General features: G+C 43.7%; 1 protein-coding gene across 1 annotated transcript in view; it reads right to left on the reverse strand.

Annotated features, from left to right (window-relative positions):
- AATF (apoptosis antagonizing transcription factor) overlaps window positions 1-24,481 on the reverse strand; it is a 190,960-nt gene that overhangs the window by 162,582 nt on the left and 3,897 nt on the right. The window contains exon 2 of the mRNA XM_073614142.1: window positions 10,830-11,096. Within this exon, the coding sequence (XP_073470243.1) occupies window positions 10,830-11,096 (267 nt within the window). The remainder of the gene's footprint in view (window positions 1-10,829; window positions 11,097-24,481) is intronic.

Genomic DNA, 24,481 nt, shown 5'->3' on the forward strand with positions numbered 1-24,481 from the left:
ATGTGTGAACCGCCTCCTTTGAGAGCCGGTCACACCCTCCTGTAATGCAAATTGGATGTGGGGAAACATGCATCCAATTCGCATAAGTGTGAACCCAGCCTTATTCTAAAGATAGAGAAGACTGGCTACAAATTTAGACATGTCCGCTGACATCTGATCCACTCCGCAAAAGCCAGACAGATGCAAACCCTAATTTCCACCTGTCTGGCGGATCGGATAAAAACGGACAGGCGGTCCATAATCATCCGATCCCCCCCATAGGGGAGAGCAGAGCTCTGACAGGTCCAACCCTGCACAGAGTGCAGAGGTGGTCTTGTCACCCGCCGGCTCAGTGGGGATCAACGGAGCAATCCCCGCTGAGCAAGCGGAGGAGTAAAAACGGATCCGCACGTGTGAAAGGGGCCTAAATCTTTTCTGAAACGTATTGCTTACAAGTAAAAATCCTGTATTTTCTGCTAGAAAATCACTTAGAACCCCCAAACATTAAATATTTTTTTTTTAGCAGAGACCCTAGGGAATAAAATAGCGGTTGTTTCAATATTTTATGTCACACGGTATTTGCGAGGTCTTTCAAATGCAATTATTTTGGAAAAAATACACTTTAATGAATTAAAAAAAAAAAACTAAAGTTAGCCCATTTTTTTCATCCAAAAGTTTTGATTTGTTGTTTTTGTGTATTTAATATTTAAGATATAGTTTTTATTTAAACTATACATACAAATGAACTGATTGGAGGTTTGTTGTGTTTAATAAAATGTTTAAATGTAAGACATTTTCTGTACCACTTAAGGCTGCTTTCACACTGGATCGGGCAGGCGTTGACGGCAAAACGCTGCCAGTTTTAGCGGCATTTTACCGTTATTTTAGCGGCGCTATTTGGCCGCTAGCGGGGTGCTTATAACCCAACTAGTGGCTGATGAAGTGGTTAAATGCGCCCGTGAAGTGCCTGCCAAGCACTTGGCAGGCGCTTCGGCAGCGGTGCCCATTCATTTCATGGGCAGGGGTGGTGGAGGAGCGGTATACAACATTCCAAAGATGCTGCTTGCAGGACTTTTTTTTTTTTTTTTTTTAACATCCTGCCAGCGCATCGCCTCAGTGTGAAAGCACTCGGGCTTTCATACTGAGACTGCAGGGGAGCCGTTTTGCAGGCACTTTACAGGCACTATTTTTAGCCCAAAAGCGCCTGAAAAACACCCCAGTGTGAAAGGGGTCTAACTGTTAGATTTTATGAGATGAAGGGGGAAAAAAAAAAAATCAGCCTAATATATCGGCCCATAAAAAAAATCTGCATCATATATCGGCCATTGGCTGCCGCAATTTCTAATTATCGGTATCGGCCAGGGAAAAACCCATATCGGTCGACCTCTGCTCTCTCTATTATACGAGATTTATATATCTCCAACAGTTTACGCAATGCTTTACAATGTATGGGGGGGGGGCCACAACACAATTACAGTACAGTTCAATACAAAAGGTACAGGAGGGCCCTGCTCGTAGAGCTTACATTCTAAAGGGAGAGGGTGGTGGTACAAAAGGCAATAGCTGCAGAGAATGATTTGATGGGGGTGGCTCGGGGACAGTTATGTGGGTGTGGGATAAGCTTCCCTGAATAAATGAGATTTCAGGGATCTCCTAAAGGTGGACAGGGTAGGGGCTGGTCGGACATACTGGGACAGGGAGTTCCAGAGGATGGGAGAGGCTCTGGAGAAGTCCTGAAGGCCAGCATGAGGAGGTAACAAGGGAGGTAGAGAGCAGGAGGTCCTGGGAGGAGCGGAGGGGACGATTTGGGCGATATCTGCATATGAGGTTGGTGATGTAGATGGGGGCGATGTTGTGAATGGCCTTGTATGTTATGGTTAGCATTTTGAATTTTACACGGTGGGGTAGGGGAAGCCAGTGAAGAGATTGGCAGAGAGGGGCGGCAGTCACGAATCGATTAGTGAGGTGTATTAGTCTAGCAGCAGCATTCATAATAGACTGAAGGGGGGATAGCCTGCTTAAGGGTAGGCCGTTAAGGAGAGAGTTGCAGTAGTCGAGGCGGGAAATAATCAAGGAGTGAATAAGTTGCTTTGTGGTGTCATTAGTCAGGAAGGGTCGAATTCTGGAGATGTTGAGGAGGTTAAGGCGGCAGGATTTAGCCAGTGATGTGATATGGGGGCTGAAGGAGAGGTCAGAGTCGAGGATTACACCCAGGACCCTGGCATGTGTGGAGGAACCAATGGTTGTGCTGTTGATATTAATGGTGAAGTCACAGGGGGCGCCGTGAAGGAGGAAATATAACAAACTCAGTTTTTATTACATAGTTTTATAGTTAGCTAGGCCAAAAAAAAAAAAAAAAAAAGACACAAATGAATTTAGTTTAACCAACAGAAAAAAAAAAAATAAATAAATAAATAAACAGAAAACCCCCATATACACAATCCTATACCTACAATTAATCCAGGGGAAGGCAAAAAAAACTGTATAAAGCAATCTGATATGTTCCAGCAAAGAAAAAAAAATTAAAGTGACACTAAAAGGTAATTTTTTTTTTTTTAAATAACAAACATGTCATACTTACTCACTGCGCAGCTCGTTTTGCACACAGTGGCCCCAATCCTGGTCTTCTGGGGTCCCTCAGTGGCTGTCTCGGCTCCTCCCCGCATCAGATAACCCCCTGGGAGAAGCGCTCTCCCAGGGGGTTACCTTGTGGGCACGCTCCAGAGTCCAGCATTCGGCGTCCATAGACGCCGAATGCAGGGCTCAGTCCCGCCCCCTGGTGGCCACGTCACTGGATTTAATTGACAGCAGCGGGAGCCAATGGCTGCACTGCTATCAATCTGTCCAATCAGCAGCCGAGAACCCACCAGCAGAGAGAAGGCACGTCCCTGTGGGACAAGTTTGGTGGTTCAGGTAAAAAAAACACTTACCTTTACAACCCCTTTAATTCCTCCCCTTTCCCCCAGAATGCAATCTTATATTCCCTAAAAAAAAAAAAAAAAAAATCTCTGGTGTTATCACCTATAAATGTCAATAACCAGTTATATTCTGTGCATTTTTTTTTTTTTTTTTAAAACGTCCATGGCCAGAACTAGTTCTTGAAGGATTCTATTCCACAACTCTTACTGTGAAGAAGCCTTTGCATATGTGGAAGTTACATTTCTTTTCTTATTGATGTCAAGAGTATCCCTTTTCCTTTGTAATGACCTTAACGTGAAAAACTCTACATCAAGTACACTATATGGACCACTTATGTATTTATACATGGTGATCAAATCCCTCCTTAACCACTTCAGCCCCGGAAGAATTTACCCCCTTCCTTACCAGAGCACATTTTGCGATTCGGCACTGTGTTGCTTTAAAGGGGTTGTAAAGTTATTTATTTTTTTTTTTTTAAATAACAAACATGTTATACTTACCTTCACTGTGCAGCTCGTTCTGCACAGAGTGGCCCCGAACCTGGTCTTCTGGGGTCCCTCGGCGGCTGTTTCAGCTCCTCCCCGCAAGCATTTCCCACCTTCATGCGAGCTCCCTCGCACGGTGGTGAGTGCTTGCGGGCGCGCTCCCGTGATACAGCCGGCGGCTATAGCCGCTCGCTGTATCACTCGGCCCCGCCCCCCGGCGCGCCGCGTCATCGGATGTGATTGACAGCAGTGCGAGCCAATGGCTGCGCTGCTTTCAATCCATCCACTGCAGCCAATCAGCGACCAGGCTGAGCTGCAATGAAGCTGACGAGGACGAGGAGCGAAGATTCGAGGCGTCAGGTAAGTAAAACGGGGGGCCTGGGGGCGGCGGTACTGTCAAAAGTTTTTTCACCTTAATGCATAGAATGCATTAAGGTGAAAAAATTTTTACCTTTACAACCCCTTTAACTGACAATTGTGCGGTCGTTATTTTTTACTTTTTGCTATAATAAATATCCCCAAAGAATATTTAAAAAAAAAAAAAATTTCCTCAGTTTAGGCCGATACGTATTTTTCTACATATTTTTGGTAATAAGAAATCGCAATAAGCGTTTATTTATAGGGCATTTTTTGTGGCATTTTTATTGATTTTTTTTTTTACTAGCAATGGTGGCGATCAGCGATTTTTATTGTGACTGCAACATTATGGCGGACACATTCTGACACATTTTTGGGACCATTGGCATTAACACAGCAATCAATGCTAAAGAATTGCATTGATTACTGTAAAAATGTCACTGGCAGTGAAGGGGTTAACTCCTAGGCGGCGCTGTAGGGGTTAAGTGTATCCTAGGGAGTGTTTCTAACTGTGGGGGGAGGGGCTGTGTGTTACACTACACTGATCGCCTCTCCTCTCTTATGGCATTGATTTTTGCCTGAGGCAAGAACACCTTTTTCTGGGCTGTGTCTATGATCAGACCCAAGTACTCCAGCCTTTTTTGCGGTTTTAAGGAAGAGATCTCTAGCTTGAGAATCCAACCTAGATTTTCCAGGTATTTGGTTGTAATGCGCACGCTTTGCTCCAAACAGGCAACCGACTGGTCTATTAGCAATAGATCGTCCAGGTATGCCAAGACTGTCATGCCCTGCACCCTTAGTCTGGCTAGAGGTGGAGCCAGAACCTTTGTAAATACCAGCCAGAAGGGTAAGGCTACAAATTGAAAATTATGCTGTTCTACCTCGAACAGCAGAAACCTTTGGTGAGCGGGAAATATAGGAACATGCAGATATGCATCCCTGATATCGATAGACGCCAGAAGTTCTCCTCCTTGTAGGATAGTAACCACTGACCTGATCGACTCCATGGAAAAAGAGCGGACCTTCAGGAACTGATTTTGATTTTTTAGATCTAGAATGGGTCTGACATCTCCATTCGGTTTTGGTACCGTAAAGAGGTTTGAATAGAACCCCAAACCTTGCTCTTCTGTGGGGATTTGCATGATCACCCCCGAGCCAGTAATCGTTCTAATGCCCGAAACAGAGATTGCCTTTTCCCTGGATCTTTGGGAATGTTTGACCTCAGAAAACGAGGCGGTGGAAACTCCCGAAATTCCAGTATGTACCTAGAGTTATCCTCGAGATGACCCATCTGTCCTGAATTTCCTCTTGCCAGACTTCTGAGAACTGCAGAAGTCTTCCCCCCACCCTGGTGAGCGGGGGCGTCCCTTCATAATGAGACTTTAGAATTCTGCTTTGCAGGTTTCCGCCCCCAGGACTTCTTTTGTGCCTGGGCCTGAGCCTGAGGCTTTCCTCTAGACGGTAGAGGCTGTCGCAACTGCCTAGAGGCAGATGCCACTGGCACTGGAGAAAGAGCCCGCTTAAAGTGGAGTTCCACCCACTTTTACAACTCTTCAGCTTCCCTCACTAAACTGTACACTGTAAACAAATTGGATATTTTTTTTCTCAGCACCTACTGTATATCTGCTGTGTTCATTTTTCACTTCCTCCTCCCTGGCCGCGGGCCATCGCATCATTTCCTGTTTGCAATGCCTTCTGGGAAGGAGCAACAACTTCCTCTGAAACTGCCGTTGCTATGGAAACCTGACCTGAAACCTATTACACTGCTTGTGCTGCACTGAGCATGTGCGAGATCTGCAATGATGAGATCCAGGAAGAAATACAGTCTGGCTTCAGATGCCCACACTTAAGATGGCCACGGCCTGCTGTAAGTTTATAAAATAACAAACCACTGCTATAAACTAACAAAACAGACCTTAGTTTACAGACTAACTTTAATAGAATACATTAAGCTTGTGTATTATAGGGGTATTTTTATTTAAAAAGTATAATTATGGCTGGAACACCACTTTAAATGAAGGGCATTTATTCCTTCTTTGGATGTACTTGTCCAAATCATCCCCAAATAGCCAATCCCCATCAAAAAGAAAAGTCAGGAGCCTTTTGCATGGTGCTTCAGCTGACCAATTTTTCAACCACAGGATCCTACGCATGTGCACTAGCACAAGCGCAAGGCGAGATGCTTGGTGAATAGAATCTTTAATGGAATCTATAGCAAAACATAATGCTCTTGGCAGTTCAGCCAAATCCCAGGCTTGTTGTACAGGAACCTCCTTAAGGGCCTGTCTAAACTGGTCTTTTAGGGATTGACAGATGCCTATTGCAGTGACTGCAGGCTGAGTAACTGCACCTGCCAAAGAAAAGGAGGATTTTAACAGGAATTCCAACCTTTTATCTGTTGGATCCTTAAGCATTTGAGCATTGTTTACTGGACAAGTTAGACTTTAATCCACACTGGATATAGCAGCGTCAACTGCTGGTACATTCCATCTTTTGGTGAATTTCTCCTCCATGGGATAGAGTACTGCGAATCTCTTTGGAGGGAGAAAATGCTTATCCGGATGATCCCATTCAGCATAAATAAGCTGTTCTAGTAATGCATGGACGGGAAATGCATGCAAAGTCTGCGGAGGTTTTAGGAACCCAAAGAAGAGATGGAACTTTCAGCTGACTCAGGGGCAGCTTGAAAGCAGAACAAACCATTTCCGTAAGGGATTGTACCAGAAATTTCTCAGATTGAGAGGCTGAAAAGGGGTTCATCCACCATTGTTTCCTCCGCAGAGGAGTCATTGGATTGTCTTTCCTGATCGCCTGAGGGTAACACCTCATCCTCTACCCACTGTTCCCTTGATAAAGGGCCTGAGGTGGGGGAGGGGGCTCTACCACGCTTCCTATCCTTTTGGATGGAGGATACGATTCAAGCCGCTAGTCTTTCCTCTAACCCCAACAGGGAGGAGGAAAAGGCATCTTCAGTCACGAATACAGGGGCTGAGATGTGAGAAGCAGCTGCAACACCAACTGGTTCCAATGACTCACCCTGGCTAGCCACTTCTAGTATTTCAGGAGAAGATGACAGTGTGGAGGCATGACTGGAGTCCTCACCGTCTGGGGGTGATGTTTTTGATACCTTTGAGGTGTTTGTATGGCCTTTTTGGGAGGCATAGTCCTAAGCACAAAAGCAGAGGCACTATTTAAATGCACTACTTGCTGAACAGTAGTCTAGCAAAGCCAGGCCGCTAATAAAAGTTCAGCCTAGCGCTGGGAAAAAATGTCTTTCCTCTATTGGGAAAGCCTGTATGCAGCCCTTACGTGCCCCACCGCTCCTGTGTGATCAGCCAGCGTGCTCTCCAGCCATCCGGCTGAGGAGAATCTGTTCTTTGTACTCAGCTTTCTCCAGGTGCCTGCGCCATACGTCCTCATGGACGCTATGTCCCACACACGCTGCCGCGCCCAGGCCCCTCCCTGCCCCGCCCCCCCTCCTTTTTTAAAATTCAGCTAGTTCCCACGCGCGGGTGGCATTCGCGTCTGTCACTCAGCAGACCCAGCAAGAGGGGAGGAGAGGCAGGGCCTAATGGTGAGCAGAGCGGGGGAAACTTTCGAGCAAAAAGGGAGCCGCCGCACCCCTGCGAGGGGGGAGGGGGTTTGCAGGGGGAGCACAACCATTGTTGAATTTTCCCAGTCCTTTGACTCCCTCCAGGGGGAAGAAATGCAGTACGGCAACTCTCTTACCTACATGAGGAGTCCCACCGAGACAAGCCGCAGCTCAGCCCACACACAAGCTGTGGTACTGAGCTGAAGTGACAGACAACTTACTAAGGTATGTGCATTTACTCCCTCTAGTGGAGATTTAAGGCATGACAACATTTTTCCCAAGGAAGAAAAATCATAGGTGTATTTTTTACAGTTCCTAGGCTTCTTCCCTTACCTTATCCTCGCCGCAGGATTTCTGCTGAAATCAGACAGATCCAATCTTCACCCATCATGGCGGGCTGCGTTTAGCAAACCTTTAAGTACCAGGTCCCTTTTCATCGGGGGGGTTCCACTCCCTTGGACCTGTATATCACCCCGCCAGGAAAAAAACTTTAGGTAATGTGAGCATGACCAAAGCACTGGGTCCCGGGGTCCAGCCCTCCAAGGAGAGGCGTTACAGGCGAAACCTCGTTCTTCTTATCCGAGGCCCGGGTACCATTCACCTTGGCCTCAGTAGCACTTTGGATGGATCCGGTCAGTGGAGGCTGTTTAAATCCAATAGGGATCCCTCCAGAGGAGCTCTTCAGAGCACATCTTCACTAGTGACCAACACCTTAGACACTGGCAAAAAAACGGAGGTACTCCTGATAGGAGGAGGAGGGGTTTTATAGGGAGTGAACTTCCTGTCTTGGGTGTGCCAGTGTCTATCACCTGAAAGTGCCTATATACCCATATGGTTAATAACTATGGCTCTGTGTCCCGTGATGTACGATAAAGAAAGTACTTTCAATTCCAAACTCTGTATCAGTTATAAAATATGTTAAAAAGAAATGGTCCCAACACTGAACCTTGGGGTACACTACTAACAACAATAGACCATTCAGTGTATGAATCATTAACCACTACTCTCTGAGTACAGTCTTTTAACTAGTTTTCTAACCATTTACAAACTGGATTTTCTAAGCCTGTAGACTAACGTACAACATTAGCATATGCACATGTGTGGGTAACGGTGTCAAATGCTTTTGCAAACTCATTTGTCTAAGATTTTACATACTTCCTCATAAAAAGAAAGCAGATCTGTTTGATAGCTTTGGTCTTTCGTGAATCCATTCTGTCTACTACAAAAACCTGATACTTTCAAGCAAGTTATCCCTTTTTAAATATAGGCACCACATTGCCACCAAGCCAGTCTATAAAAAGTAGACGCAAAGCAATGGCTTTAAAATAACAGCGTTCAACTCTTTGGGGGACAGATGGGTGTAAGCCATCTGGTCTAGTGCCTTATTCACTTTTATTTTGTCTAAATGTTAAATTTTGAGTCTTTGGGGTTCTTCTGGGACTATAGCAATACTATCCTCATTATGGACTTGAGCTCCCTCATTTTCCTTTGTATATGCAGAGCTGAAGATATTCGATCAAATTTGTCTTCTCTCTCTCCCCCAGTCATCAACTATAAATTATCTTGTAAAGAGCCTATATGCTCAAACCTGACCTTAATGCAAATTGTCAGATTGTTCTCATCCCTTGTCGAATGTCTCACTGGCACCCTTGCAGTTCATTCAGAACTATAAGCCACCTTCCATGGTGGAAGACAGAACTTGTAGTTCATTCATTCACAGGAAACCCCACACGACCCCCGCTCTGTTCAAAAGTGACAGGGGGTGTAGGGAGAAGAGCCCCCACCTGCTGTCACAGCGGAAAGGGGTTCGGGAGGAGAGGCGGTAGGAGCTGGAACATGCTACATATTCCACCCTAAATTCAGGTGGATCATGTAACATGTTACAAATTTGAACTTGTCCCTTAAGTGGATTTCTGTGCAGCATGTTCAGTCAGTTTCACTTTAAAAGAGAAGTATGGGGTTTTTTTTTGTTGCCAGTTTCATACCTACCTAGGTGGATGCAGCATCGGTTCGATGCTGCATCTGTCCCCCGCCGCCTCTGCACTGTGAACCGAGCGATCAAACACCACCGATGGCTCGGTTTTCACAGATCTTCGAGTCAAGAGCTGCAGACTGTCAATCAGCAGCTCTCCTCTCTGCTCTTTCACCCTCACTGGAGCGCTGAGCTGTGAAGGGGCAGGGAGGGGCTGTCTCAGTCTCTCAGCGGCTCGCTGAGACAGGCATCAGTCCAGGCTCCTGGCGGATCCAGACTATACTGTCGTAATGACGCGGTGCCTGGGCTGATTCCAGTGACGTCAGCAGAGAGCAGACTTCAGACCGCTCTCTGCTGAAAACGGGTCACAGGAGTGCAATTTCTTTTGCACTCCTGTGACCCCTTTTCAGCAGAAGTCCAGCCAAATGAGCTCAAGCTTGACTTCTCCTTTAAACGGACCTCGTTTGCAGACAGAAGTTCTTCCCTTTGATCTAGAAGAACAAAATGTTACAATGTTTCTCTTTATCTCCCACCGCTGAGGAATGTTGATAAACATTTGTTGGCTTTTTTTTTTTTAGCAGAGAACGGCTGCACTATTTACACAGAATCGTGGGAATGCTGGATTAAGATCGTGAGGGGGGCTGAATTGAGATCACGATTTTCTTAACGATTAATCGTGCAGCTCTAATTGCTAAACTATGTAGACTCTCTCACGCTCATATTCCTAAAATGGGCTAAAAGAGATGATACTGATTTTAATAAGGATATTAGGTTTTCACTTCTTGGCAATATTTCTATTCTGATGCGTCTGTCTGCTGACATTACTGATTAACAATACATGCAATACAAGGAGAAGCCATCTTGAACACACATTCACTGGCATCAGACCAAGCATGCACAAGATCCAGAACTCCTAATATGATATAGCAAAACCGCATTTTGTCATCAGGGTGATGTCCCCACCTTTCAAGAACAAGTGCTAGCTTGAGATATTTATCTAGATGAACAGTGAGTACAGAATTTAACAAAAAAGAACAGAAAATTATAGGGACCTTTTTAAGCAAAACAGTTAAGCAAGTGTATGGCTTCCTTTAGCAACATTTTTACACTTAACATAAGCTCATACATTAGCATTCCCTGCTTTCAGTGACTTCTGTCAGGGAAACATCTTTAAGGGCGGCACACCTTTTATTTTGTGATTGGAGGTGCAAACTGACTGCCAAACCATAATGCACAAATGCATTTTCAACTCTGGAATCTATACAAGACACAAAACTGTACATTTCTCATTCACAATTTTGCCTCCAGTTTTTTTTTTCTTCAATTAAAAGTAACTATTACTTATGGCTTTTATCATGTTACAGCTTTACACAAAAACAAGAGCAAAACTAGTGGCTAAAAGTGTACAACTCACAATCATGCCATACAGTAAAAGAAAAAAAAATAAATAAGGAAAAATACACTGATCATTACACATCATTTACATCACTCTCCTGATTGAGCAATGTGAACAAATATGACTTACTGATCTGATTCTTAATGCCTTGACCCTTAGCAACATCTGAGGAAACCTTTTCTTTGGAGAATGTCTGCACTTCATCTTGCAAATCTGATTCCTCCCTGTCATGCCGAGTTGAAACTTCATCATCTTCATTGCTGTCCTGTTCAATTTCACCATCATCGACACTGTCATCATCATCATCTTCCCCCTCCTCAGCCTCATTCTCTTCAGCATCTGTTCCTGTGTCTTCATCACCACTCCTTAGTTCAAGACAGCTGTCCAATGCATCATCTACAAAAAAGACAAATCCTATTAGTCAGCAATTAACAGGTGAAAATGTATCAACATAAACATTGCATTACAGGATGGGGGAAAACTTTTTTCTTTAAAGTGGCTGTAAACCTCAGACATGAAATATGAACAAAGCAAATCCTTCTATAGTGTGTACTGGTTTCAAAGCACTAAGTGTAAATTCTATCTGCTGCTTTGTTCCTCTGCTATCAGCATGAATCACTTCTGACAAGTGTTCCTGACACCAAAGAGACTGGGGAGAGATTTCCAGCCAATTTACAGTCTCAGCTCTTTTCTCTTGTGCTCTGTGTGAAGGGGGGACATGTCCCTTTCTTCCAATCAGCTCTTAGAGTCCTTCTCACTGAGCTCTGCAAAGCGTAACTTCAGCTCTCTGCCCCCTATTCTCTGACAGCTCAGACAAGCTTTATTACAGTAGTGGGACTGCTTTATATTCGATTTTATATTTTTATTTAATTTTATTCTGTACGTTTTTTGGCTCTGCGTAACTTCTGCATACTTTCAGCTATTAAAACCATTCAACTATTAAAATGTTCATCTCTTTCAGCTGATGATGGGACTTTTTCAACTTTTTTTCTACTATTTATACTTTTTAAAATATTAAGCTTTTTAACACTTTTTTTTTTAACATTGAAGTCAATGGGAGCGTGCTTCAGATCCTTAAAATCTTCTTCCGCTCCCAACAGTTTCAGCTCCTTCATACTTTCACCTATAGACACCAAACAAACTTTAAAATGTTCACAAAACATTCAGCTATCTGGCGATATCTTTTACCGTTTTTGTGAAAAAGCTGTTTGATTAGTGGTCATTTTAGGAAATTTTAGCCATTAAACAGAGTGTACTGCGTTGCTTTTGTTGCCATGGTTACCAAAGCTTTTGTTATACACAGGGGGGGAGGTGGCTGGAGCATCTCAGCTCCGATTACAGAGCCCGGGGGAGGGGACAGACACACCATGTGCTGATATATAATAGAGGAATATGATGGGGCAGTTTTGATGGGGCAATTCTGATGGGGCAGTTTTGATGGTGGCAATATGATGGGGCAATTTTGATGGGGCAATTTTGATGGTGGCAATATGATGGGGCCAATTTTAATGGAGCAGTTTTAAAGGTGGCAATATCATGGGGCAGTTTTGAAGGGGGCAGTTTTGATGGGGGCAGTTTTGATGGGGCAATTCTGATGGGGCAGTTTTGATGGTGGCAATATGATGGGGCAGTTTTGATGGTGGCAATATGATGGGGCAGTTTTGATGGGGCAATTCTGATGGGGCAGTTTTGATGGGGCAATTCTGATGGGGCAGTTTTGATGGTGGCAATATATGATGGGGCAATTCTGATGGGGCAGTTTTGATGGGGACAATTTTGATGGCAATATGATGGGGGCAGTTTTGATGGTGGCAATATGATGGGGCAGTTTTGATGGGGACAATTTTAATGGAGCAGTTTTAAAGGTGGCAATATGATGGGGCAGTTTTGAAGGGGGCAGTTTTGATGGGGGTAGTTTTGATGGTGGCAATATGATGGGGCAGTTTTGATGGTGGCAATATGATGGGGCAGTTTTGATGGGGCAATTCTGATGGGGTAGTTTTGATGGTGGCAATATATGATGGGGCAATATATGATGGGGCAATTCTGATGGGGCAATTCTGATGGGGCAATTCTGATGGGGGCAGTTTTGATGGTGGCAATATGATGGGGGCAGTTTTGATGGTGGCAATATGATGGGGGCAGTTTTGATGGTGGCAATATGATGGGGGCAGTTTTGATGGTGGCAATATGATGGGGGCAGTTTTGATGGTGGCAATATGATGGGGGCAGTTTTGATGGTGGCAATATGATGGGGGCAGTTTTGATGGTGGCAATATGATGGGGGCAGTTTTGATGGTGGCAATATGATGGGGCAGTTTTGATGGGGCAGTTTTGATGGGGACAATTTTAATGGAGCAGTTTTAAAGGTGGCAATATGATGGGGCAGTTTTGAAGGGGGCAATTCTGATGGGGCAGTTTTGATGGGGACAATTTTGATGGCAATATGATGGGGGCAGTTTTGATGGTGGCAATATGATGGGGGCAGTTTTGATGGTGGCAATATGATGGGGGCAGTTTTGATGGTGGCAATATGATGGGGCAGTTTTGATGGTGGCAATATGATGGGGCAGTTTTGATGGTGGCAATATGATGGGGCAGTTTTGGTGGGGCAATTCTGATGGGGCAATATGACAGGGCAGTTTTAATGGAGCAATTCTGATGGGACAGTTTTGATGGTGGCAATATGATGGGGCAGTTTTGATGGGGACAATATTGATGGGGCAATTTTGATGGCGGCAGTTTTGATGGGGGCCGTTTTAGCAATTCACCTATTCTGCATTCCCACGCATTTTCCCCAGGAAATGCATTTTCTAGTTTATTTTTAATTTTAATTAGTGTTCATTTTTAATTAGAGTGTACTGTGTTGCTTTTGTTGCCGTGGTTACCAAAGCTTCTGTTATACACGGGGGGAGGTGGCTGGAGCATCTCAGCTCTGATTACAGAGCCCGGGGGAGGGGACAGACACACCATGTACTGATTTATAATAGAGGAATATGATGGGGCAGTTTTGATGGGGCAATTCTGATGGGGCCGTTTTGATGGTGGCAATATGATGGGGCAGTTTTGATAGGGCAGTTTTGATGGTGGCAATATGATGGGGCAGTTTTGATGGCAATATGATGGGGGCAGTTTTCATGGTGGCAATATGATGGGGCAGTTTTCATGGTGGCAATATGATGGGGCAGTTTTCATGGTGCAATTCTGATGGGGCAGTTTTCATGGTGGCAATATGATGGGGCAGTTTTGATGGGGCAATTCTGATGGTGGCAATATGATGGGGCAGTTTTGATGGGGACAATTTTGATGGGGCAATTCTGATGGGGCAATTCTGATGGGGGCCATTTTAGCAATTCAGTTATTCAGCATTCCCACGCATTTTCCCCAGGAAATGCATTTTCTAGTTCTAATTTTATTATTCCATATGTTTTTTTGGCTCTGCATAACTTCTGCATACTTTCAGCTATTAAAACCATTCAACTATTAAAATGTTCATCTCTTTCAGCTGATGATGGGACTTTTTCAACTTTTTTTCTACTATTTATACTTTTTAAAATATTAAGCTTTTTAACACTTTTTTTTTTTTAACATTGAAGTCAATGGGAGCGTGCTTCAGATCCTTAAAATCTTCTTCCGCTCCCAACAGTTTCAGCTCCTTCATACTTTCACCTATAGACACCAAACAAACTTTAAAATGTTCACAAAATATTCAGCTATCTAGCTATATCTTTTCAGTTTGATATCTTTTACCGTTTTTGTGAAAAAGCTGTTTGTTTAGTGGTCATTTTAGGAAATTTTAGCCATTAAACAGAGTGTACTGTGTTGCTTTTGTTGCCATGGTTACCAAAGCTTTTGTTATACACGGGGGGGAGGTGGCTGGAGCATCTCAGCTCCGATTACAGAGCCCGGGGGAGGGGACAGACACACCATGTGCTGATATATAATAGAGGAATATGATGGGGCAATTCTGATGGGGCAGTTTTGATGGTGGCAATATGATGGGGCAGTTTTGATAGGGCAATTCTGATAGGGCAGTTTTGATGGAGCAATTCTGATAGGGCAGTTTTGATGGTGGCAATATGATGGGGCAGTTTTGATGGGGCAATTCTAATGGGGCAGTTTTGATGGTGGCAATATATGATGGGGCAATTCTGATGGGGACAATTTTGATGGCAATATGATGGGAACAGTTTTGATGGTGGCAATATGATGGGGCAGTTTTGATGGTGGCAATATGATGGGGCAGTTTTGAAGGGGGCAGTTTTGAAGGGGGCAGTTTTGATGGGGGCAATTCTGATGGGGCAGTTTTGATGGTGGCAATATATGATGGGGCAGTTTTGATGGGGCAGTTTTGATGGGGACAATTTTGATGGCAATATGATGGGGGCAGTTTTGATGGTGGCAATATGATGGGGGCAGTTTTGATGGTGGCAATATGATGGGGGCAGTTTTGATGGTGGCAATATGATGGGGGCAGTTTTGATGGTGGCAATATGATGGGGGCAGTTTTGATGGTGGCAATGTGATGGGGCAGTTTTGATGGTGGCAATATGATGGGGCAGTTTTGATGGGGACAATTTTAATGGAGCAGTTTTAAAGGTGGCAATATGATGGGGCAGTTTTGAAGGGGGCAGTTTTGATGGTGGCAATATGATGGGGCAGTTTTGATGGGGCAATTCTGATGGGGCAGTTTTGATAGTGGCAATATGTTGGGGCAGTTTTGATGGGGCAATTCTGATGGGGCAGTTTTGATGGGGACAATTTTGATGGCAATATGATGGGGGCAGTTTTGATAGTGGCAATATGATGGGGCAGTTTTGATAGTGGCAATATGATGGGGCAGTTTTGATAGTGGCAATATGATGGGGCAGTTTTGATAGTGGCAATATGATGGGGCAGTTTTGATAGTGGCAATATGATGGGGCAGTTTTGATAGTGGCAATATGATGGGGCAGTTTTGATAGGGCAATTCTGATGGGGCAGTTTTAATGGGGCAATTCTGATGGGGCAGTTTTGATGGTGGCAATATGATGGGGCAGTTTTGATGGTGGCAATATGATGGGGCAGTCTTGATGGTGGCAATATGATGGGGCAGTTTTGATGGGGACAATATTGATAGGGCAATTTTGATGGCAGTATGATGGGGGCCGTTTTAGCAATTCACCTATTCTGCATTCCCACGCATGGGGCAGTTTTGATGGTGGCAATATGATGGGGCAGTTTTGATGGGGCAGTTTTGATGGGGCAATTCTGATGGGGCAATTCTGATGGGGGCAGTTTTGATGGTGGCAATATGATGGGGCAGTTTTGATGGTGGCAATATGATGGGGCAGTTTTGATGGTGGCAATATGATGGGGCACTTCTGATGGGGCAATTTTGATGGGGGCAGTTTTGATGGTCGCAATATGATGGGGCAGTTTTGATGGTGGCAATATGATGGGGCAGTTTTGATGGTGGCAATATGATGGGGCAGTTTTGATGGTGGCAATATGATGGGGCAATTCTGATGGGGCAGTTTTGATGGCGGCAATATGATGGGGACAGTTTTGATGGGGACAATTCTGATGGAGCAGTTTTGATGGCAATATGATGGGGGCAGTTTTGATGGTGGCAATATGATGGGGCAGTTTTGATGGTGGCAATATGATGGGGCAGTTTTGATGGTGGCAATATGATGGGGCAGTTTTGATGGTGGCAATATGATGGAGCAGTTTTGATGGGGCAATTCTGATGGGGCAGTTTTGATGGGGCAATTCTGATGGGGCAGTTTTGATGGGGCAATTCTGATGGTGGCAATATGATGGGGCAGTTTTGATGGGGCAGTTTTGATGGGGCAATTCTGATGGGGCAGATTTGATGGGGACAATTTTGATGGCAGTATGATGGGGCAGTTTTGATGGGGGCCGTTTTAGCAATCAGCTATTCAGATTCCCACGCATTTTCCCCAGGAAATGCATTTTCTAGTTTTTAATTAGTGGGAATGCTTTAGCAGTCCCACTATTGTTATTCGATGTTATTTATTTTTATTCCGTACATTTTTTGGCTCTGCGTAACTTCTGCATACTTTCAGCTATTAAAACCATTCAGCTATTAAAATGTTCGTCTCTTTCAGCTGATGATGGGACTTTTTCAACTTTTTTTCTACTATTTTTAAGTATCTATTTATACTTTTTAAAATATTAAGCTTTTTAACCCCTTTTTTTTAACATTGAAGTCAATGGGAGCATGCTTGAAATCCTTAAAATCTTCTTCCGCTCCCAAAAGTTTCAGCTCCTTCATACTTTCACCTACAGCACCAAACAAACTTTAAAATGTTCACAAAATATTCAGCTATCTGGCTATATGTTTTCAGTTTGAGATCTTTTACAGTTTTTGTGAAAAAGCTTTTTGTTTAGAGGTAATTTCAGGAAATTTTAGCCATTAAACCCCTTCCCGCCGACCGAACGCACATATGCGTACTCGGCTTTCCGGGGTTATACCGGGATGATGCCCGCAGCTGCAGGCATCATCCCGGTACCGTTGTTTTCAGCGGGCGATCGGCTACCCGAATATAACAACCGATGCGGCTAAAAGCCGCTCGGCTGTTATACCGGAGGAGCGGGAGGGGACATCCCCCCCCTCCCGCCGCTGTTACCGGGCCTCCCGTGCGATCGGGAGGCCCGGTGTCCGTTCGGCTGCCTTCGGCGGCTGGGGGCGGGCTGGAACGAAGCTGCGAGCGGCTTCGTCCCAGCCTTCTTGTTGTAAATGCGGAAGCGACGTCATGACGTCACTTCCCGTTTACTCGGCTGCCAATGGCGCCGAATTTAAAAAAGTACACAGTATTCAGAATCGCCGTTTTCGGCGATCTGAATACTTTGAAGTGTAAAGGAGGGATGGGGGGTCTTTTAGACCCCCCATCCCTCCATAAAGAGTACCTGTCACCACATATTACTGTCACAAGGGATGTTTACATTGCTTGTGACAGCAATAAAAGTAAAAAAAAAAAAAAAAAAACACAATTTATAAAGTACAAAAATAAATAAATTAAATAAAAAAATTTTTAAAGTGCCCCTGTCCCCGCGAGCTCGCGCTGCGAAGAAAACGCATACGGAAGTCGCGCCCGCATATGTAAACGGTGTTCAAACAACACATGTGAGGTATCGCCGCGATCGTCAGAGCGAGAGCAATAATTCTAGCCCTAGACCTCCTCTGTAGCTCAAACCTGGTAACCGTAAAAAAAATTTTAATCGTCGCCTATGGAAATTCAAAGGTACCGTAGTTCGTCGCCATTCCACGAGTGCGTGCAATTATAAAGGGTGACATGTTTGGTATCTATTTACTCGGCGTAACATCATCTTTCACATTATACAAAAAAATTGGGGTAACTTTACTGTTTGGATTTTTTAAAATTCATGAAAGTGTCACTTTTCCAAAAATTTGCGTTTAAAACACCGCTGCACAAATACCGTGTGATAAAAAATATTGCAACAATCGCCATTTTATTCTCTAGATTCTCTGCTAAAAAAATATATATAATGTTTGGGGGTTCTAAGTCATTTTCTAGCAAAAAATACGGATTTTAACTTGTAAACACCAAATTTCAAAAATAGGCTTAGTCATGAAAGGGTTAATCAGAGTGTACTGTGTTGCTTTTGTTGCCATGGTTACCAAAGCTTCTGTTATACACAGGGGGGGAGGTGGCTGGAGCATCTCAGCTCTGATTACAGAGCCCGGGGGAGGGGACAGACACACCATGTACTGATTTATAATAGAGGAATATGATGGGGCAGTTTTGATGGAGCAATTCTGATAGGGCAGTTTTGATGGGGCAATTCAGATGAGGCAGTTTTGATGGTGGCAATATGATGGGGCAGTTTTGATGGGGACAATTTTGATGGGGCAAATTTTGATGGGGCAAATTTTGATGGGGCAAATTTTGATGGGGCAATTCTGATGGGGCAAATTTTGATGGGGCAATTCTGATGGGGCCAGTTTTCACGGTGGCAATATGATGGGGGCAGTTTTCACGGTGGCAATATGATGGGGCAGTTTTCACGGTGGCAATATGATGGGGGCAGTTTTCACGGTGGCAATATGATGGGGCAGTTTTCACGGTGGCAATATGATGGGGCAGTTTTCACGGTGGCAATATGATGGGGCAGTTTTCACGGTGGCAATATGATGGGGCAGTTTTCACGGTGGCAATATGATGGGGCAGTTTTCACGGTGGCAATATGATGGGGCAGTTTTCACGGTGGCAATATGATGGGGCAGTTTTCACGGTGGCAATATGATGGGGCAGTTTTCACGGTGGCAATATGATGGGGCAGTTTTCACGGTGGCAATATGATGGGGCAGTTTTCACGGTGGCAATATGATGGGGCAGTTTTCACGGTGGCAATATGATGGGGCAGTTTTCACGGTGGCAATATGATGGGGAAGTTTTGATGGTGGCAATATGATGGGGAAGTTTTGATGGTGGCAATATGATGGGGCAGTTTTGATGGTGGCAATATGATGCGGCAGTTTTAATGGTGGCAATATGATGGGGCAATTTTGATAGGGCAATTCTGATGGGGCAGTTTTGGTGGTGGCAATATGATGGGGAAGTTTTGATAGGGCAATTCTGATGGGGCAGTTTTGATGGTGGCAATATGATGGGGCAGTTTTGATGGGGCAATTCTGATGAGGCAGTTTTGATGGTGGCAATATGATGGGGCAGTTTTGATGGGGACAATTTTGATGGGGACAATTTTGATGGGGCAAATTTTGATGGGGCAAATTTTGATGGGGCAATTCTGATGGGGCAGTTTTGATGGCAATATGATGGGGGCAGTTTTCATGGTGGCAATATGATGGGGCAGTTTTCATGGTGGCAATATGATGGGGCAGTTTTCATGGTGGCAATATGATGGGGCAGTTTTCATGGTGGCAATATGATGGGGCAGTTTTGATATGGCAATTCTGATGGGGGCCGTTTTAGCAATTCAGCTATTCAGCATTCCCACACATTTTCCCCAGGAAATGCATTTTCTAGTTCTAATTTTATTATTCCATACTTTTTTTGGCTCTGCATAACTTCTGCATACTTTCAGCTATTAAAACCATTCAACTATTAAAATGTTCGTCTCTTTCAGCTGATGATGGGACTTTTTCCACTTTTTTTCTACTATTTGTACTTTTTAAAACATTAAGCTTTTTAACACTTTTTTTAACATTGAAGTCAATGGGAGCATGCTTCAGATCCTTAAAATCTTCTTCTGCTCCAAAAAGTTTCAGCTCCTTCATACTTTCACCTACAGACGCCAAACAAACTTTAAAATGTTCACAAAATATTCAGCTATCTGGCTATATCTTTTCAGCTTGATATCTTTTACAGTTTTTGTGAAAAAGCTGTTTGTTTAGTGGTCATTTCAGGAAATTTTAGCCATTAAACAGTGTACTGTGTTGCTTTTGTTGCCATGGTTACCAAAGCTTCTGTTATACACAGGGGGAGGTGGCTGGGGCATCTCAGCTCTGATTACAGAGCCCGGGGGAGGGGTCAGACCCACCATGTACTGATTTATAATAGAGGAATATGATGGGGCAGTTTTGATGGTGGCAATATGATGGGGCAGTTTTGATGGGACAATTCTGATGGGGCAGTTTTGATGGGGGCAGTTTTGATGGGGGCAGTTTTGATGGGGGCAATTCTGATGGCAATATAATGGGGGCAGTTTTGATGGTGGCAATATGATGGGGCAGTTTTGATGGGGCAATTTTGATGGTGGCAATATGATGGGGCAGTTTTGATGGGGCAATTCTGATGGTGGCAATATGATGGGGCAGTTTTGATGGGGACAGTTTTGATGGGGTGATTCTGATGGGGCAATTCTGATGGGGCAATTCTGATGGGGCAGTTTTGATGGCAGTATGATAGGGGCAGTTTTGCTGGGGGCCGTTTTAACAATTCAGCATTCCCATGCATTTTCCCCAGGAAATGCATTTTTTTCTAATATTTATACTTTTTAAAATATTAAGCTTTTTAACACTTTTTTTTAACATTGAAGTCAATGGGAGCATGCTTCAGATTCTTAAAATCTTCTTCCGCTCCCAAAAGTTTCAGCTCCTTCATACTTTCACCTACAGACGCCAAACAAACTTTAAAATGTTCACAAAATATTCAGCTATCTGGCTATATCTTTTCAGTTTGATATCTTTTACAGTTTTTGTGAAAAAGCTGTTTGTTTAGTGGTCATTTCAGGAAATTTTAGCCATTAAACAGTGTACTGTGCTGCTCTTGTTGCCATGGTTACCAAAGCTTCTGTTATACACAGTGATGGGTGGTGGGGGAGGTGGCTGGAGCATCTCAGCTCTGATTACAGAGCCCGGGGGAGGGGACAGACACACTATGTACTGATTTATAATAGAGGAATATGATGGGGCAGTTTTGATGGGGCAGTTTTGATGGTGGCAATATGATGGGGCAGTTTTGATGGGGACAATTCTGATGGAGCAGTTTTGATGGTGGCAATATGATGGGGCAATTCTGATGGCAATATGATGGGGGCAGATTTGATGGGGACAATTTAAATGGGGACAATTTTGATGGCAGCATGATGGGGGCAGTTTTGATGGGGTCCGTTTTAGCAATTCAGCTATTTAGCATTCCCACGCATTTTCCCCAGGAAATGCATTTTCTAGTTCATTTTGTTATTTGAATGGCTGTAGAGAAGAGAAGACTGCATATAAATGGGTACAACTTATGTAGGAGTTTCATGCGTTTCATGCTTACAAATGCTGTTTCAAAGTATTCGAAAAAGCGATTGTAAATTGTTGACATAAAATATGAACAAAGCACACCCTTTAAATGTGTGTACCTGTCTCTATCCACAGCATTGATTGTGATTCCTCTATGCTGCCTTGTTCCTCTGCTCTCTACTTGACTCATTTCTGACAGGTTTTCCCAACACCAAGAGATAAAAGGGTGATGGGGAGAGCTCCTGCACACAGCCTGTGAATAATTTAATTAGTGCTGCATTGAGAGGGGCGTGTCTCTCCCCTCCAATCAGCTCTCAGATCTCTCCTCATAATGTGTAACTTGAGATCCCCGCCCCCTGCTGCTAGAGCTGAGAAAAAATCCTTTGATCCGTTTTTAAAACAATATACAGGACAGATGGCTGCAGACAAACAGGTACAACATGCAGGAGGATTTGTTTCATTTCAGTGCATCACCTAAAGCTATTAACTTCATTGGGTATATACAGGAGTTTACAATCACTAAAGAGCTGTTTGGTTGATACCATTCTGGCAGGGAGAGCAATTTGTTGGGTTGGGAAAAAAGGAGTTTCCTACTTAAAATTTGGATTACTTCAATCATTAGATAAGTCACTGACCTGATTTCTCTGGTGGATAACCTTTTTACAACATACGGACCTGACAGTGGGGGGTTTTACACACACTCCCAGTGGCTGCAACTGACTGCCAGATGGAAGTAATCTGGCGGCTGGACATGCCCACTAGCCATGTATCTGGGGCTACACACATCCCTCAGCACCCCCCTAGGCACATGCATCCCTGCCATGTATCCCGGGCTCTGCGCGCCCATCGGCATGTCCGGGACTAGCAAGGCAAGTGCCTCCAGGTAGAGGGGAGGGAGCCAAGCGGACATGTATTCACTCTCCTCCCTTTTTGCTCACTCAGAAGCGATGCATTAGATGCACTAGGAGAGACAAGCCATTAGGGGTCTTTTAGTCCCCTGGTGTCTCATTAAAGAGAACCTGGCACGAAAAAAAAATCATCATCACATAGGGGACTTTTTGTTCCCATGTGATAAAAAAAAACTACATTTAAAAAGAAAAAAAAGAAAAAGAAAAAAAAAAAAAAAAAAAAAAAAAAAAAAAAGGAAAATGCGTGTCTAGCTCTGGTCTCCTTTTTCTTTAAATGTTTTATTCTATAGGGAGAAATGTACTGCTCCAGATTTATCTACAGTCTAAAACATTTCCAATGCCCATGGATGGAGGCCTTGCTTAACTTAAACAGAATCTGTAAAGAAGCAAAACCCATGCTACTGAAGCCTCTAATGGAAGCAGCTATTTTGACAAGCTCTGGTGCAATGGAATCATTTGTAGTGAAACAAAGCCATTTTCACATGTCAGGACTGCTTACAAAATCAGAAGCTTCCGTTATAAGCATTTGGCTTTTTCCTTAAAAATATTATATATATATATATATATATATATATATATATATATATATATTTCTCCCCGTTTAGTCTTAGGGGCTTTATGTTTTTAAGTATAAATTGTCATGCAAATTGAGTATTCTAACCAGCTACAAGAATACTGCCATTTAACTCACAACTTTTTTGTACCTGCACAGATCTGGAGTTTTTATGGGGGCTAATAGCTGCACTTTCTTGTCAACCTGTACATAGGCTGATGGGAAGGGGGACACTGCAATTTTTATTATTTTTTTACCCTCTGAACTCACCCTTGTAGCCAGTTTCGATCCATGTACTCACCCTATGGTCCATGCCAACGGACCTTATTTTGTACAATAAACGTTTATGGGGAACTGTGTCAAATGCGTTTGTAAATCCCAGAAACACCACATCTTCGGGCCTTCCTTTATCCAGATGGCAACTCACCTCCTCATAAAAGGTTAATAGATTGGTTTGGCAAGAACGATTCTTCATGAATCCATGCAGATTACTGCTAATGATACCGTTCTCATTACTAAAATCTTGTATATAGTCCCTTATCATCCGCTCCAAGAGTTTACATACCATTGATGTTAGGCTAACTGGTCTGTAATTCCCAGGGATGTATTTTGGGCCCTTTTTAAATATTGGTGCTACATTGGCTTTTCTCCAATCAGCTGGTACCATTACAGTCAGTAGACTATCAGTAAAAATTAGGAACAATGGTCTGGCAATTACTTGACTGAGTTCCCCAAGTACCCTCGGGTGCAAGTCCTCTGGTCCCGGTGATTTATTAATGTTAAGTTATTAATTATTAAAGTTATGTTAGTCAGGCAATGAATAGGCGGGAGCCAAGGCAGGAAGGAAATAGGGATAGGATGAAAATCCAGATCAATTGTGGCCCACAATGGCAATTGAAACGTTTCATGAAGATGTGACAATGGAGCTATATACGATGCCGTATAATAAGCTTGCAAATTGCGAACCGAGAAGCCACCATTGATCCTGCGAGTGTATAGAACCTGTTTGCCAATTTGAGGATGGATAAAACCCAAATAAAACTCAAAAGCTTGCGCTGATGGATACACAGAATGTATGAAGGGTCCGAAACTGGTAATACTCTAAAGAAAAAGAAGAGCAGTTTTGGGAGAGAAGTCATACGAACCACCACGATCCTGCCAAACCAGGACAACGGAAAAGTTGAGGAAAAGGATGTTTCCAAGAGGAAACCAAGTCGGTTAGTTTTTTTAAAAGAGGTGGAACGTTAGCCTGGTAAAGTCCTTCATACCTGGGGGTAAGCCGGATGCCCAGGTAGGGCAAAGAAGGAAGCCACTGAAATGGGAAAGATGTCCTCAGAGCAGCCAATTCAGAGGATGAGAGATCAACATTGCTTTAGACTTAGTTGGGCTGACATGCAGTCCTGAGAAAGACGCAAAAGGGACTAGAAGACATAATAGGTTAGACAAAGAGATCCTAGGAGATGTTAAGGTCAGCAATATGTCATCAGCAAATAACAAAATCTTATGAGCAGATCCCGCAACCTCAACGTCTCTGATATCTGGAGGAGTACAAATCGCCTCAGCCAAAGGCTCCAAAGCCAAAATAAACAATAGCGATGAG

This window comes from Aquarana catesbeiana, linkage group LG02 (assembly GCF_042186555.1).
Source record: "Aquarana catesbeiana isolate 2022-GZ linkage group LG02, ASM4218655v1, whole genome shotgun sequence".
Taxonomy (NCBI): Eukaryota; Metazoa; Chordata; class Amphibia; order Anura; family Ranidae; genus Aquarana; species Aquarana catesbeiana.